This window comes from Lemur catta, chromosome 2 (assembly GCF_020740605.2).
Source record: "Lemur catta isolate mLemCat1 chromosome 2, mLemCat1.pri, whole genome shotgun sequence".
NCBI classification, from domain to species: domain Eukaryota; kingdom Metazoa; phylum Chordata; class Mammalia; order Primates; family Lemuridae; genus Lemur; species Lemur catta.
The window spans coordinates 13,221,160-13,239,072 of NC_059129.1; the positions used below are offsets into that span (position 1 = coordinate 13,221,160).

The 17,913-nt window shown below is 48.6% G+C and overlaps 1 protein-coding gene across 1 annotated transcript; it reads right to left on the minus strand.

The window, feature by feature from the left end:
- Positions 1-933: 933 nt before the first annotated feature.
- Positions 934-15,018, minus strand: UMOD (uromodulin). Its single transcript, XM_045542719.1, has 11 exons — positions 14,939-15,018; positions 13,295-13,483; positions 11,355-12,131; positions 11,143-11,250; positions 9,773-9,981; positions 8,664-8,812; positions 6,594-6,839; positions 3,853-4,015; positions 3,253-3,337; positions 2,403-2,444; positions 934-1,260 (listed from the first exon to the last, which is right to left on the minus strand). Exons 2-11 carry the CDS (start codon positions 13,377-13,379, stop codon positions 1,199-1,201), a joined length of 1,926 nt encoding a protein of 641 aa, XP_045398675.1. The 5' UTR covers positions 13,380-13,483; positions 14,939-15,018; the 3' UTR covers positions 934-1,198.
- Positions 15,019-17,913: the final 2,895 nt, after the last annotated feature.

The window sequence follows — 17,913 nt, forward strand, 5'->3', positions numbered from 1 at the left end:
TACACACGTGTGGTTTTCCCCAGGGTCAGATGGCTCTAATAATGCGGCAGAGCCTTGGCCTTTCCTGTAAATCCTCAGCTGGAGCCCAGGGAAGCAGCTGGCGTCAGGGCAGAGAGTTCTCAGAGGCATCGGCCTCCCTTTGTCCACTTGGCAAAGGAGTCCTGAGACCCTCAGGATATCTGGGTCTTCTGGGACCAGTGGCCCCTGGTTTCTGGCTGAGGCCCCTGCAAAACACCCTTAGCGGCGGGGGTGCTGGGTTTGCTCTCCAATGCACGATTGGGAGGGAGAAGTCCAGGAGGTGCCACGCACCTGGCATTACCTTGCTTATCCCATTTCACCTCTAAGGACTGTGAGAATCCCAAAGGCAGGGGACTGTGTCTGTCCTGTTCACCAGTGCTCCCTCCGCACCCAGCACAGTGCCTGGCACACAGCAAGTGCTCAGATAAATGCCTCTGGAGAACTGAATGAACCCTGTGAGGGTATCACTGACATCTCCACGAACAGAAGCAGCAGCCCCCGGTACACTCCGCATTTCTGAAATGCCTGACTTCCTTGGAATTGCTTGTTCAAGTTCTCTCTCTCCTACCAGACGGTAAACTCGAGAGGCGCAGGGATGACGTCTGACTTGTTCTGTATCCCTGGCATCTAGTATAGTGCCTGGTGTACGGCAGATGCTTAGCAAATATTTCTTAAATGAATGAATGGATGCATAGACGGATAACTGAATGAATGCATAAGGCCCAGAGACACTGTGTATCTTATCTAAGGTCACAAAGCAGAACCTGGGTTGAACCCACTCTCTCCGAGCCGACTCCACGAGGACGGGGCCGAGAGCAGTTTTTCCCCACCACGGGATCCTGAGCACCCCAGACAGTGTGCCTGCATCGTAGGTGCTCAGTAAATAGTTGTTGAATGAATGAATGACTTCAAAGATTAAGCTTTTAAAATCATTATTTTGCCACACTCTTTAAGGAGCCAGGCACCTCATGTACAGAGACATCACAGGTCCCATTTGGGGAGAAAGCAGCATTTGAAGACACGCACTGATTTTGACGGCGAGGACTGAAGGGGAGAAAATAAGAGCAGGCCGACTGAAGCGCGAGCTCGCTTGTCTGTGGCAGCAGCACTGGCCTGCGTCACCCCCCGGCCAGCAGGAAGTGAGCTGGTAGCCACAGAGCACAGGGTTTCCCGCCGTCCGTCACTGAAATGTCACGGTCAAGGTGGCCCAGAGAATCAGAGGCAGCCAGACTTTCAGGAGCTCTGAAAAGAAAACAATTATAGGGCCATTGTTAGCACCGATGTGCTTTTGTGCAAATCAACCTCAGATGTCTCCTCTAGACCGACCAATTAGAAAAGGACACCCTTTCTGGCCAGTCCCCCAGAAAAAGGAAGCTTCTTCCTTATCTGCCCTTAAAAAAGGTCCCCTCTCTTAGTGAAGAAATGGAAAAAGGTGCCCTCCCAGGTAGACCAATTTGAATAAAGGCAGTCCTTCCTCTGGCACTAGGCTTGATATCCTCTCAATAGAGCACTTTTGTGCAGTGTCCAACCTACTCGACCATCCTTAGAGATTCTGGAGGAACAAGCTTCTTAGGAACACCCTGACTCTCCAGCTCTGACCTCACCAGTACTGCGCTGGACTAGCTCAGGTCAAATGCCGGATCAGTGTAATGACCTCCTTGGATCCAGGTGCCAGGAGGAAAGAAGGGCAACTGTTGCCAGGATTTGCCTTTCACCTAGATTTTCAGACAATTCAGTAGGTATGAAAATCAAGGACCAACCAAGGACCGTAAAAATATCCCAGTCCCTGGCCTTTGTGGTCAGAAAAGCAAAGAGGCAGAGAAGCAGGGTTTCTGGTTTGTCTATCGTGTTCACCCCAGCCCTAAGCATGGTTCTTGGCACATAGTATCGCTTAACAAATATTAAGACACCTGTTGAGTGAATCCGGAAAAAGGTGTTAGAGGTAAACCTTCCAAGGAGCAGCAGGAAGTACCCAAGATGCAGATCTGCAGTGTGTGCTTTGGGTACAAGCTTGTAATAAGCGTGTGTACATCTGCACATGCAAATGTGCATGCGTGCAACTGCAGCTGTCTGTGCATCTGTGTGTGAAAATATGAATCTATGTGTGTGACCTCGTGTGTGTGTGCAAATATGTTTGGATGTCTACGTTCTTCTGTGCCTGTCTGGGCATGCCTGTGTCCATGTGCGCATATGCACAATTGCGAGATGGCTAGAGTATGTGTGCACACGTACAGCCCCAGGCTGAGACGTTTCCATAGACAGGGTTACCTCTTCAGAGCTTAAGCCATGCAGGCCAGGCCTCCAGCACACCTGGGGGTCCACAGATAGATGCCCCCAAGGAGGTTTCTGGGGCAGGTCCCTCTGCAGAGAAGACTTGAACTTACCCAATCTGCTGGAAGCAGCCCTCGAGACTGCGGCCTGGACACCTTTGGGAGGAAACAGGGATCAGTGGAAAGAGAAAGTATGAGGCTGGCTCTAGAGAAGCCCCTTCAGTCTGCTCTTCTCCTTGCAGCCAGAGTGATCTTTTCAAAACCCAAATCCGGGTCATCTCACTCCCCTGCTTCCAACCTTTCAGGGGCTTCTCATGGCTTTTAGGAGAAAGGCCCCATGTGGTCTGGCCCCACCTGCATCGGCTCATCCCACATGGCTCACCTCCTCCTTTCAGCCTGCCTGTCCTTCCCTCGGCCCCTCTAGCAAGCTGGGCTCCCTCTGACCACAGGACCTTTGCCCAAGCTGTATCTTCCACCTGGGGTTCCCTTCCTGCTTCCCTGACCTCTCTTACTTACTGCCCTCTCAATTTCCAAATCTCAGCCACATTCTTCCCCCCTCCCCCAGACTGGTTCTGGTTCCCTATTTTAAGAGCTCAGTGCTCCTTGTACATTTTCTTCATTGCACTTAGGACAATTGCTATTATATGCACTTAAGTGGAATTATTTGAATAATGTCTCCCCCATGGATCCCTAAGTTCCATGTGACCAGGGCTTGTCTGTTTCTGCTCATCACAAGGTCCCCAGGCACACGGTAGGCATATGTGTGCAATGAGTGAATGAATGAATGACTGGGAACTGGTAAAAGGAAGACAGCTTATATTCCACCTTGCTCCAGAGGACCCACTTGCTCCCAGTTCTGCAAATCCCAGCACGATCCCAAGATGCCAGGCTCTGTCATCCCTCCTCCTCTCCAGAGATCATTCCCAGCCAGGAAGGTCGAGGAGGGAGTCAGTGGCTCTCTCACCTTTCCGTGTGATGGGACCCAAGTTCAGGACCCGGGACTGGTCTATGAGGCCCCCGCTTCGGAATCTGGTCCCCCCGGAGCAGTTCTGCAGGGAGAGGGCGATAGAGAAAACCTTCTACGAGGGCGCAGGAGTGTGGCTCTGCCCCGGGAGTGGGCTGCACACCTCAGAGAGTTAGGAGATCTCTATACCCGGGCTCATGTCCTAGCTCTACTGCTTGCTAGATAGATGTGTGATGTTGGACAAGTCACTCAAGTTCTCTGAGCCCCTCTCCCCATGTAGTGATATCTCCCTAATAGAGTTGCTGCAAAGCATTAAAAAGTTAACACCCACAAAGTGGACACAGTGCTTAAAAATGGCAGCTCCCGTGGTCAGAACACAAGCTTGCAGGTAAGCTTGAGCCTTTTCCAGCCTGCTGCAATTCACCGACCCCGTGACTTCCCAGCAGGGGAACTTCCTGCCTGGCCACGCCCACCTCACCGTGTGGCTCATTCTAGCCCTGTGCGAAAAGGGACACACAGCAGGAATGTTGATTTGTTTTCTTTTGGACTTTATGTCTTTGGCTGTGGCAGATGGGCTTGGGGGGCGCCGGGGTGACTCACAGGCTTGCACTTTTCGTTCACGAAGTCACAGAGATACACTTCACAGTGCAGATAGACCAGGTCGTAGTTTCCCGTAAACCGGAACATCTGGACGGAAAATCGGCTCTGAGGGGACTCCCCGTTCTCCACCACTTGGATGGTTGAGTCCTCAAGGCGTGGACATCTGGGAGGGTTATGTCACATAATGACGCTGGTTAAACAAAGACTCCGGAGCCAGACTTCACATATCGCCCCCCCACCCGTGTGACCTTGGGCAACTTACTTAATCTCTCTGTGCCTCAGTTTCTCCATCTGTACGCAGGGGATAATTGCAGCCCACACCATCAGACAGTTGTGAGGATTCAATTAATTTTTTAAAGTGCTTAGAACATTATGTGGCACACTGGAGGCGCTATATATATTTGATACTAAAGCAAAAATGTTAATCATCACAGAGTTCAACCCATCCAGAAATCAGAAATTTCAGATTTCCTAGGAAATGGCATTTGGGGGTCGTTAACTACTATGTGCCTGGTATAATTTTAACGATGGAAACCTCTGAGTACAGACGGCTACTGATCCAATTGGAATGTATGCACCCATCTGTGCACATAAAGAATTGCACAGACACACTTAGGAAGAGAAATTCAAACCGGCACATGCAGAGACCCTGGGCTGGGCTGGGTCAGGATACATGGACACTTGATGCAGGCAAACTGGGCACCCTCTCTGCTATTTCACACTATTTGCTCAAAGTCGATGAATGCTGACCGCGAGAACTGAGAAAGGAACTTCTGGGGGTGGCTTTCACTCTCAGCTCTGTGCCCCCCACAATTCAGATCTGACCCCAAAAGTGCAATCCCCAGTTAGCAAAATAAAAGGCTTGAGGTTAAGAGGACCCACCTCCTGAAAGGCAGAGAGCATGGCCCATGGAGGCCCCACGCACTCAACGCAAGCCAGGCATCCAAGCGTCCCCTCCAGCCACTTTCTCTGTCTCCCCAACTTGTCTCCTTGTCTTTTCACATCTAGGGATGTTTTGACACCTGTCCTAAACTGGTGTTCCTCAACCCAGCTCCCACACACACCCGGAAGGAACACACACAGACACACCCCACACTGCTTCCTGCTTCTTTTTCAAAACTTTCCAAGTTTTCCACAATGTGCCCACTGTACTTTTATACTCAGGAAAAACAAACTTAAAAATCCCAGAGCAGTGGGTACTATTTACTCCCATTCACGTCTGAGAAAATGAATAACCAGAAAGATGAGCTGACCTGTGTCTCAGAACTAAGAAACAGCAAAGCCAAGATTTGAACCCAAATCTCTGTGATGTCTGAATTAAGATCATGCCAATATTTCCTAAATTTCAGTTCTTTTCTTCCTTATCGAGATAACCACCTTTATGAATGTTTTCCTGTGTATCTCAACATCTATATTATTATTTACCTACTATTTTTCTTTAAATCCATTTATATTTTCTACTGAAATACATTGATTTTCTAGAATAATCTTTAGATCATCCCCACAAATGGCAAACCACTGTCACTTGCCATAAATAGAATAGAACCATACAAATATATACATGGTTAACAAAAGAGTTCTTTCAAATTTTAATTAAATGCTTAATTGCAAAAGGTTATAAAATAGACTTCTGCTTTCTTTTTATTACAAAGGGAGATTCCAAATAACAGAGGTTAATATCAGATTAGCACCCAACTAATCTGATATTAACTAATCTGATATTAAGGGTAAGTTCCACTTGATGGAACCAGGCTGATTCTGAGAGAACTGAAATGAGAAGAGGTCACTGTCTCTCAGAGAAGCTCTCTCTCTCTCTCTCTCTCTGATCATACTATAATATTAAAATGCAAATGCCTCTCTTTTTTCCTCCTTTTTTAATGGCCTCTTAATCATTAGCATACTATATATTTCACTTTCATTTAATTATGGGTCTTGCCCCGTTAGAATATAAGCATATGGGGGCAGAGGTTTTTGTCTCTTCTATTTACTGTGCTATCCACAAAGCCTGGCACACAGCAAGATACCTGTTCAACTTGTAGATGAAAATGTGAACCACTTTCTCACGGTGAGGTTCACAGCCATCTAATGCCTCTGGAGTAAAAAGCAGAACACTTGCATCCCCCCAGTTTCAACTGGCCCTTGGCTAACTGAGCCCATGCCTCCCTCCTCCAAGCCAGGTGCCAGCTGCCTGCTGCCCTGGGCACACTTTTGATCAGGTTTCTTACCATTTCCTAAGTCACAGACCACCCCCCTCAGATCTCTGGGGAAGTTTGTGCCTCTCTCCTCAAAAATTATATTTTTAAATGCATAAAATAAAATATTTAAAAGATCATAAAGGAAACTAAATTGAAGTATGGTTCTCAAATGTTAAAACATTTGATATACAAGCATGCATTATATATTTGCACATATATTCTATAAAAATATTTGCAAATACATATATATTTGATAATGCATTAAATAACAAGTTCTACTGAAAATTCTATTAATAGTAGCATAGTCACTAAGTAACTACTCAGTAACTACTCAGTACTTCCTAGTAACTAAGAAGTACTGATGAGTATAAATGGTGTCACCTGTCCTGCCAATACTTCTGCGTTTTGTTGTCTATATTCATCCTGGGTGGGAATGCTAAGTTCCAGCTACAGGGCAGTGAAAATAAAGATGTAATTTTGCCCCATCCAAGTCAAAGACTCCTCTGAGGTCTGCCCCTAGGCCCCCAGCTAGGAACCTTGCCTTACCTGTCCTGGATGATGAAGTACTTCAGGGGGTCTGTGGCGTTGCTACTGGGTGTGGCGTAGCAGTTGGTCATGAGCAGTGCAAACCGGGACAGGTCGCCCCCATCCAGGATGATGCCCACGTAGAGAAAGGCCTCGGTGGACAGCGTCACGGAGGAGCCTTCGTAGGGCTGCGTGTAGGCAGGGCTCTGGAAGAGCGCCATCCGCACGGTGAACATGCCCGTCCCGCCCACGCTGATGTTCAGGACACTGCAGGGGGGAGGGGCTGGTGAGAGGACCAGGCTGGGAACATCCACCGATGGGCCACCCTTTCTGGTCTGCATTCCTGGGCAGTCTCTTGCAGCTATTTGCACTTTTATCCGGCAGTAGGACTGGAACCCACCAACCGCTGCTTTGCAAACTGCGCACGCGCGCAGGCCACCTCGGGATCTTGTCGAAATGCAGGTTCTGATTGGTAGGTTTGGGGTGGGGCTCAGGTTCTGCATTTCTAACAAGCTCCTGGGTGATGGTGATGCTGCTGCTCCCTGGGTCACATCCTGAGTAACATGTCCAGGCCCTCACTTGGTGGCCCTTGCTACCCGTTGCCTTTAAGATGGAACAAACAAATTCTGGAGGGAATCACCTAGATTCTTTCTTTGGTCTGGATCTAGAACAGGTTAAAAGGGATGAGCTATTACGGGACCTACAGCCCTGGGTCCCGGCTCCATTGTGAGGTACTAACACCTACATCAGAAGATGGGGTTTTGCAAATGGGTTATTTTTAAACACACTGAGAACAGCCACACGGATGTAGACTTCCCTGGCCAATCCCACACAGGACACTGTAAGACGGAGGTCACATGAAATAAGGTACATGAGGAATACTCAGCAACGTGGACGTCCATCTTACAGGTGAGAACCGGGGTATCAGTTTGGACTAGGGCGAGACTTCCAACTGGAAACAGAGAGAGATTGGAGCACACACGTGTTGCCCCCTGGAGCCTGCTTGGCCAGGTGACACTCCAGCCAGAGCCTGCAGTGAGCAGCCTTCTCCCTCCAAGTCAGCCACGCACCCTCACCAGTGCCGGGCACTCTTCGCTGACTTTGGCCAGCCCAGAGAACACATAACTATGGGCAAGCCTCAAAAGGAAGGTCACGGTAGAGTCCATGCTCCAGGCCTGATGTTTGAACCCCAGATCTACCACTTATGAGACTTTGTAACTTTGGGCGAGTTACTCAAACTTCTCTGAGCCTCAATTTCCACAGCAGTATAATGGAAATAAGAACTATAATAGCTGCATCTCCTAGGGCTTCTGTAAGATTTCAACGAGCTGTTCCACACAGAGCATTTGACACCATGCCTGCCATCCCATAAGCTCTCCATAAATGCTAGTTCTTACTACCACTATTATCTTTTCCAGCATCAGCATTACTGGCCTGTGATTTTCAATCTTATTTAGCAACAAGATCCTTTTTATAAAAATAATAAAACCTCACGTGACACCCAGTATGGGTGGAGCTTCTCTGACCCACCCCTGCAGGCTCTCTGCCGTGGAACCTCCCCCGGTCCCACGCCAAGACACCTCCAAAGACCACAATGTGCAAACCCCTCTTTAATCAAATTCCTTCAATTTACAGAGAAGGAAGGAAAGTGAGGTCCAAAGATGGACTATGATTTGCCCATCGTCCCATTGCAACGCTGGACTGAGACCCCTCCTTTTTTCTGGTCCAACCATCCTGCCCCTCTGAAAAGCTAGAGGCTCTAATATTATATTTGACATGCTTCTGCAGAGCGCTGTTGTACTCTAAGAAAGGCAGTAAAGTATTTATTGATAAACCCATTTCACAGATGGGAATACTGACACCCAGGGAGGGCATATCAACTTCCTAAAGCCATGTGGTGTGTGCCAGAGTCTGGATTTAAATGTGGACTCCGGGATTTCTAGTTGGGCTCTTCCTCTGGGCAGCCCTGGCTCACAGCCCCCACTCCCGGTTCCCTATGGGTGGCAGTCAACAGGGAGACTGGAGGCCTCGTGAGTAAGGGGTTGTGGGGTGGAGCTGTCCAGGGGCCCTGGGGACCCTCTCTGGCCGCACCTGACCATGGGCCGCAGGGAGGTCATCAGGCTGACTTTCATGTCCAGAGGGTAGGAGCAGGCAAAGTTGATTTTGATGTTGCGGTCACGGATGATGATCTCGTCTGCCAGGTAGAGGGTGTTGCTGTAGGTGGCGTGGGTCTCATTCCTCTGTGTGGGCAGGGTGTGGAGTAGGAGGAAGGGGTGTGAGTGAGGATCTGAGTAGGACTTCAAAGCCAAGGCCACCTGCGAGCTGCCCTCCCAGTCTCTGTGATAAAAAGTTACAGCAGCAACAACCATTCATGAATACGGGGCACGTGCCAGGCCCTGAGCTGAAGGCTCTTCCTGTGTTATTTATTGCATTGGTCCCTTTGGTGACCCTAAGAGGCAGGCTGTCACATTCCTGCTTCTGGGATGAGGAGACGGAGATTCATAGTAACTGAGTGACTGAGTGATGCCCACAGTATGTGGGACCCATAAGCCTGGGCTCTTTCTGTGACCCCAGGTTTCCTAAAAACCATGTCCAAGTCATCATTAATGGAATCTCAAATGCCTTCCTTGGCAAATGATGACTAATTAATGTGTTTCTTCCTTTCTTTTGCTTTCCATTTTCTTTTTGGGGATGAGAGAGGTGGGAGAAGCAACACTGCACTCACACAGCACGTACCCCGGGCTCCATGTCAGGGGGCCCCTGCAGGTGAGGCCCTGGTTCTCTGAATGTCACTGATTCAAACCCTGTGTCCCAGGACCGCTGGAGACAAGCAGACCTGCTTCTGAACCCAGTGCTCATACCTACTGCCTGGGACAACCGCTGCCATCTGAGCCCTACTTTCCCCATCTGTAAAATGGGGGGGATCCATCACCACAGATCACCCTCTTTATCCGAAACTAACATTCATCAAGTACTTACTATGTGTCAGTTATTGTCCTAGTCAGTTTAACACATTAACACATCCAATTCTCTCAACATCTTTATAAAGTAGGTACTATTACTTCTCCACCTTACAGTTGGGGAAACTGAGGCACAGCCAGCCTCACTAACTCACCCAAGTTCATACAACTAGTAAGTGATGGAGGTGGGGCTTGAACCAGGCAGTGCTCTGACTCTGTCCCCCACTGGCCAGGACATACCGTCATCACCGTCCCACAGGGGCCAGCCCGGGCTGGGGTCACCACAGACACCCAGTCCCGGTTGCCTCTCTCGTTGAAGCCCGAGCACCGGCTGTCACGCAGGTACATGAAGACCTTCTGGAAGCCGAGACTCTTCAGCTGGCACTTGCTCAGGGACACCTTTATGTCATTGGCCCCACACTCCAGCCTGCGCTCCAGGAGGGAGATATCTGAAAAGGTCAAGGAGGGCAGGATTGGGGGTCTATGTGTGCAGCTCAGGGGCCCAGCATGTCCCCAGGGTGATGGGGACACAAGACTGGATTCCTGGCATCACTGTATGCACCCAGCGGTCAACCACCCAGTCCCATATTCCCCTAAGGATGGGTTGCATACAAAATGCAGGAGGCTTGGGGTCTTTCACTGTCCCAGCATTAAATAACATTGAATCTCAGTTTAAAAAAAAATTAACTACAATTTCTTTCCATCATCTTTCCATCAAGGAGACAGTCCCAGTTTGGTGCTAATGTCTTTAATGTCGTGTGCTTGCTAATCTCCCTCTTAACCAGAGAGCAGACCTCAGGCTGAGAGCTGGGGACAGGCAACAACATCCAGCTAGAATTTTTTCTTGTTTGTTTACTTTTTTAAAAAAATTGAAGTTATTTTTTATTTTTAGTGTTTATTTTTAAAAAGCGTCTTATCGAAGTATTACACAGCTGCTGGAATTTAATAGCTTTCTTTGCACTGTATTTATGTTGACAATGAACCTTCTAAAGTAAGCGTTACCACAGTCAGACACAGTAGTGATGGTGAACATCCCAATTTTATGTAACAGAAGAAAGGATTCAGTCCATTGGAGGAAAAAGTTAATGATAAAGATCACAGCATAGGTAATACTTGGATAGAGCAAATTTGTAAAATTGATACTTGGACATGACTCAAATCATGACTGAAGTCTGGAAGATACTATCCAGCCTCAATAATTGTAGATGGGAGAAACCTGAGACTCTGGGCGGGCTGATTTCTTGCTCAGGGTCCTGAGCTGGTCCGTGGACTGGCTGCCAGGCCTGTTACGCTGCTGCAAGAACATGGCTCAGGTAGCTTTTGGCTACCAGGTGGCAGCAATCTGTGTGCCCACTGCGGTGTGAGGGCCTCAGAAAGAAGGCTGGGGGTAAGGAGGTCCCTAAAGCTTTGGAGCCAACTAAAGACACTCAGAGAGCCCCAGAGAACTGCTTGTGGGTTTGCACGGGTATTAGTGAACCTTCCCTTTTTACTAAGGTTGGATATGTATTTCCTGGGTCACACCCCCAAGACCCCCCACCTTGCACACGGAAGTGCTTCCCTCCCCCAGGGCTCACAGGTTGCTCAGCTCGCCCCATCCCCACTGGCCTCACCGGTGATATTGAAGTCCTGTTTGCACTGGCAGTGCCATCTGCCATTATCCGATCTGCAGTCCTCGTCTATACTGCACTCATCGCACGTCCCCTCCACGGAGCTGGGGTCTGCAGGGTCACAGAGACGGACGGACGATGAACAAGGATGCACCCCAGTCCCTGGCAGTGCCTGTCTGGGCCTGGGTCGCGGCTGCGGGGAGGCGCCCGCTCACCGGTGCAATATGCCAGATGACACTCGGGGGGCGCCGTCAGGTTGTAGACGTAGTAGCCGCCGTCGCAGGCCTTCACCTGGACGGGTGCGTCCCACAGGCAGCAGCTGCCGCTCCAGTGCGCGCAGGCCGTGCGGCTCACGATGCCCTCCTCGCTGGACGGGTGCGTGCCGTTGAGCCACATGGGCGCCGCCGTGTTGCAGCGCAGCACGGGCACGCAGGTCTCGGCCATGCTCACGCCGCCCTGGCCCACGAAGCGGTACCAGCCGCTCAGGTCAGTGTCGCAGGCATAGCCCGCCCCGTACTCCGTGCTGCGCCAGTACTCGTCCAGGGTGCTGTACTCCTGGCACGGATCGGCGCACACCAGCGCGTCGCCCCTGGGCAAGCAGTCCAGGCTCGGCCCGCAGGAGCCCGGGGAGCACTCGCAGTGCCACCCGTCCCCCACGTAGCCCGCGGGGCACACGCACGAGTAGTTACCCTCCTCGTTGACGCAGGTGGCCAGGGCGTGGCAGTGGCTAAGCCCGGACTCAGAGCACTCGTCCACGTCGGTACAGCCGAGCCCTGGCGTCCGGCGGAAACCCTCCCGGCAGACGCACGTGTAGGAGCCCAGGGTGTTCACGCAGCTGCTGTTGGCTGAGCAGTTGTGCGCACCTGGAAGGGCGCACTCATCCTGGTCCTCGCACACGAGCCCGTCACCGGTGAAGCCCTCCTTGCAGGAGCACGTCGTGACCACCCCGTCCTCCATGCAGGTGGCATTGCTGTGACACTCAGAGCACCTCTCTGCAGACAGAAGAGCCCAGCCTCAGTATGTGGCCAGCTAGACCAGTGGCCACCCAGACATTCCTCCAAGGCCGCCAAGGGAACCCATGTCCTTTAAGACGTATTTCCTAACTGACTGCCTCCAAAACAAACAAGCAAACAGACTTGCCAAATGACATCTAGGCGTCCACCATTCTTCCACCTTCTTTTGTATTAAGCACTGCCTTCAAGCTGTATCTTTTAAAAATATCTACATTCCCACCTCTGGAAGAATTCTGCATTCACAGAATTTCTGATACTGTGGTAGGATTTATGGTGAACCTGCCTTCCCTACCTTAGCACATTTTATGCCTTCTTCCCAGATCCCCTTCCCTGCCTGGAGAACCTTCATCAGGGTCCTGTTCAGTGTTTCCCCTCTCTGAAAACTTCCCAACTGCACCTGGCAGGGCAGTGGCACTTTGTCCCTCCCTTACAAAAATAACAGTTTAAAAAAATGAGCTTTTGTTTATTAAGTGCCGGGCAATAGGAGATGCACTTTTCCTTCATTATCTTGTGGAATCCTTCCCAATGGCCTTGTAAGATCAGTTTTTTATTTATCCTTATTTTAAAGATGAGGAAACGGATGTTCAGAGTGATTAAGCTACTTGTTCCCTTGGTAAGCAGCGGAGCCAGGATGAAAACCCATATGGCAGGACCACAGAGTGTGTGCTTTTAACCATGACACCACAATAGTACTTGCTGTGCCCCCAAAGTACTCCAGGGTGGGCTGAGGGCAATGTTCAGCCCTCTGTAGGTTGAAAGGGAAGGTTTGGAGCCACCTGGGTGTGTTTAAATCTCCAGCGTGATTGGGTATGTTTCTGACCTTCCAACAACATGCCTGCGTGCCTTAGCGGTGTTCTAGCCCCTTGCCTCTCAACGTGTGATCCAAGGACCCCAACACCAGCATAACCTGGGAGTTTGTTAGAAATTCAGAGTCTCACTTCAGATCTAGTGAACCAGAATCTGCATTTTAGCAAAATTTTCAAATGATTCCTATGCACACCAAAGTCTAAGAAATGGACTTAGAATAAAGACTATGAAAATCCCAAGTGTGATAGGAGAGGGACTGAGACTGCCTCTGCAAAGGGCAGCATTGTTCCCTACGCACACTCTCTCACACACACACACACACACACCCCACTTACTTGCTTCCGAGCTGTCTGGGGCTACAGCTGTAATGAACCAAGAGGCCATCACCACCATCAGCATCAGAGAGAAGGACCGCCCCATTCTCTCTGCTCTTCGCAGCTACTTATGGCCCTGGGAACACCTGCCCTAAGGCAAGGAGAGGTTGGTCCCTTGAGTTTTCTTTTCTGTCTCTGATGCCAGAAGTCCTGTGAACAGAGATGGATGGGACAAAGGCATAATCTAACTCCCCTTCCCACGGTTGGGAGTGCTTTGCTTGTATTCTGTACAGCTCCAGGAGGTGCCCTTTATATACAGAGATTATAAAAATTGTGCCATGCTGCAGCCCTGGCTTTAGTGGGGCTTTCCCCTCTGGCGCCCCACACTTACCCGCACCCACAGCTCAGCTGAGGCTCCCCAACTCTCAGCATCTTGCACATTTTGAAGAACTGAATCTCTCATTTGGAGCAGGAAGTAGCACGATGGGGTAGTGCTCCGGACTCACCACCTTATTGGAAGCACCTTTGGATTTTTAACAACCAACTCCTGATTCCCTTCCACCTGGAAACTTCCAACTTGCCCAGATCCACGTATTCATTCGAAAAACATTTATTGAGTAGCTACTATGTGCCAAACAGGGAGCTAGGTGTCAAGGAGAACAATGAACGCAACAAAGTCTGTGCAACTTCATGCAGCTCACATGTTGTAAAGAAGTGGCTTGAGATAAGCAACCCAAGAGGTAATTAACCTTCATAACACATTGTAATGTTTCTAGAGTAGTCACATGTTATTTTACTCAATGTTTACAGCAGCAAAATAGGGTAGCATGGTGCTTAAGTATGCGGGAGCTGGAGCCTGCAACTGGGATTCAAATCCCTGTTTTACCAATCACTAACACTGTGATTTGGGGCAAGTTATTTCAATTCACTGAGACTCAGTTTTCTCATCTGTAAAATGGGGATCATTGCTTACCCAAACTGAGTATCTACAACGGGCTGGGCTCAATTCAAAGATGTCCTTGTGCTCAAAGAACTTGTGTTCCAGAGCAATATTTTCGAGACCTTCGTGACCATGATGTACCATAAGAAAAGCATCTTATATCATGAACCAGTGCAGTAGCGCCTGCATGTGTGCACACATGCATAAGTAAAACAAAAGTTTTATAAAACAATTCTTATCCTTACCATGTGCATTGCTTGCTGATATATTCTATTTAATTAAAAGAAAACTCTGGGTATAACCCACAAAGGGAATGATTTCATGATTTCAGTTGCGACTTACAGTTTGAAAAACACTACGATGAATAGTAATCGACTGCATATTGTCACTGGGATTAAGTAAGACAATATCTATGTAAAGCAGGGCCCAGCACATAGTAAACACTCTTGTTCATCGCTGTATCTCCGATACCTGGTACCTAATAGGTGCATAACTAATATTCATTGATGGAATGGAAGAATAGTGGTCATTGTTATTAGGAAAACAGTCTCAAAGAGAGGAAGACTGACTTGACAAAGATCATAAAGCCAATATTCAGCAGAGTAATGACCCAAATCCAGGTCTCACCCCAGTGTGCATACTCTTAATTTCCTCTTCGTCCCAAATAGAATGGGAGCCAACAGAAAACAGCTGAACTAGGAGAAGGCAGCTACAGACAGCCTTACCTGAAGCCAGGAAGGTAGAATTATTCTGCTCACAAGTGTGTGCTCGTACATATGTGTATATATACACATATACATTTGCCCCAGGCTGACAATCTCTCCTCCAATTATCCTCTGGTTCTGTTTCTTGAGATTGTTTTCTTGGGGGTGGAATATGTTTTCCTTTTGGCACAATATTTGCCTTTTCCAAGCGGTGAGGTGGTTGTTGTTCTTTTTCCTAATAGTTAGAGATCCCAAATAATTGACATTAGGGGTCACACCTGTGCCCAGAAATACAAGGACTCTGTTTTGCACCTTTTGGCAGCAAAAGATTAGTTAGAAATTAGTTAATTTCCTTAGTTAGAAATTAACTGGCAAAACAGTGCCAAGGTGCTGGGCTTTTTCTTGGTCACTGACAAGGACAGGGTGAACCCAAGGAGCCAGGCAGCAGCCAGTATCTGAAGCCAGGCTGCATGAGGACAAAAAGGATGTTCATTGCCCCTGCTGGGACGTGCACCTGTCCTGGAGAGGCCACCTTTCTGAAACACCCCGTCCTCCTGGGATCAGCCACCCCCCGTAGGGTCCAGACATGAGCAAGAGAGGAGCTGAGAATGGCAGAAGGTCAAAGCCAGAAGATAATTCAGACATCATTGAACCTGACATACTCTGTGAAACAAGGAATCTGAAGTCTAATGAGTAGAGGTCCCTTGGGAGGTGGAATGACTTTGCGATTGAATAGACTGACTTTGGAGTCAGTCAATCCGAATCCTGGATCTGCCATTTATTGTTTGCCAGTAGGCTATTTTCTTAACCTTCCTGAGGTCAGTTTCCTCGTCTACGAAACGAGAATACCCATCTTCCAGAGTTGTCATAAGTTTAAAGGAGATGATGCAAGTAAAGACACATAGTAATGACTGTATTTGTAGAAGTCCTGCAAATGCTCGTTTGCTGTTGTACAGTCACAGAGGTAGAAAATGACAGAGCCTGAGATAAAACCCATGTCTCCTGACCCAGTTCCACATAGTTGGCAGTCCAAAAATCAGTGTAAGAGTGGACATTATCATGTTAAGAAAAATCAAATGCTTGTGAACTTGGGCTGAATAGAAAATATAACCACAACCCTGCACTGACTTTTCCAAGACTTTTTCTTCCCATTCTGTCCCATTCAGTGGTAGGGAGCCCATCGGCACTGGTGCAGTCATCTCCTTGGAATAATGTCGTAACAGTGGAATTTCTGGGTCAAAGAACTCCCAAACAGCACCCCAGAGAAATTTTTAAAAATTACTTTACAATCCCACCAACGCTACTCACCAGTTCTGAGCATTGGTAACTTTCTTTCATCATTGCCAAAAAGATAAGTGAGAAATATCTCATTGTTGTTCACTTTTGCAATTCTCTGATGAAAAGAGAAATTATCGTCTCTTCATTTATTTACAAGTATTCTTTTTTTTTTTTTTTCCTGAGCTAGCTGTTTATATCCTCTGTCTTTTTCATGAGGTCTTGTCCAAACCCTAGTCTGGGTGTCTTTAAAGATTTAAAGAGGGTGAACCCCAGGCAGCATCTGGAGTTGTCTGGGCAAAGACCTAGGCAGGAAAATGGGGAGCTTGGGTTGGAATCTATTAATATAAAGTGTAATAACCATGTTTTCCAGTTTCTGTATTTGATGCTTTCACATCTTGGGGTCTTGTGACCCGCAGGGACTGCCCCTCCCAGGGCTAGCTAATTACTACAGATAGCAAACAACTTATCTGTGAATGTGCCTTTCTTCTTGTTCTCTTTACTTCCTGACCAACCAACCCCAGTGCTGCCCTGGGGGCTTCCTCTTGGGCTCTGCAGTATAACAAACTGTCTTTTCAATGGCGTCTCCTGCTTTGTTGCTCACCAAGATCACCAAAGACATTCACGTTGCCAAATTCAATCACTATTTTTCTCTTTATCTTACTTCCAGGGTAGTGTTCAATACACAGCTGTTTTTGAATGAACCTTAATCTTCCAGCTGTCCCTTCTTGAAACGCTTTTCTCTCTTAACTTCCAAACGCGGGGAGAGGACTGGATCTTAATGACCTTGACAGCTACCGCTTACTGAGAGCTTCTCTTGTGCTCAGTGTTGCCTCCATTGTCTCGAACAATGAAACGCAGCAACCCGTGGTGCACAGAAGACTGAGGTTCAGAGCGGTTGAGTAACTTCCCCAAGATTACACAGCTAGCTGGTGCTGAATACAGACTAAAACCCAAGTCTCACTCGGATTTATCCCTGTGATATGCTGCATTCCTTGTAAAGACTATTCCATGCCAGGCCACGACCAGGCCTTAGAGGGACAAGTGGTTTTAAGTCTTTTTCGAGAGAGTGAAGCTAAGGGGTAGTGAGTTTTGACAAACCGATCAAACAGAACACAAAGGGTTAGAATGAGAGGTTGATGTGTGTTGGAAAAGGGCAGGAAATTAGCCAAAGGAGAAGACCCTCCCTGCAGAAGAGCATCACCTGCTCCCCCACCTATCTGAGCCCCCATTTCCTGAGGCTCTAGTTATAACTGGAGGACCTGCAGGTGGCACACCCATTCTCTGACTTGTGGCCTGCCAGGGGCTCTGTTCCATGTGATTTAGTCCCAACAGCCCCCATGGACCCCTCCTTCCACTGCCAGCCACATGGTCTTAAGGCTGAGGCAGGTGAACCTTGCATCGTGCCCTGAATACTAACACCTGCCCCTGCCAGGGCACCTTGTTCCAGTGAGTACCAGAGCCCCAGGCTGTTCCCTGCTTTCTCTGAATGTGGACAGGCCAGACTGGATGAAGGGGTGGTATGGTGGGAACTGGCTCTGAAGGCCTGAAAAGGCACAAACAGTCCTTGCCTTACATGAGAGGTGGGAAATAGAGAGGCCCAGATGGTTTGTGGAGACCTTGGTCCCTAAAATAATATAGCCCTTCTTTTCTCAAGAGAAAGCATATTGTTACCAGACCAAAATGACACAAATCAGCAGTGTGAGTCTGTGGTAGGCTGA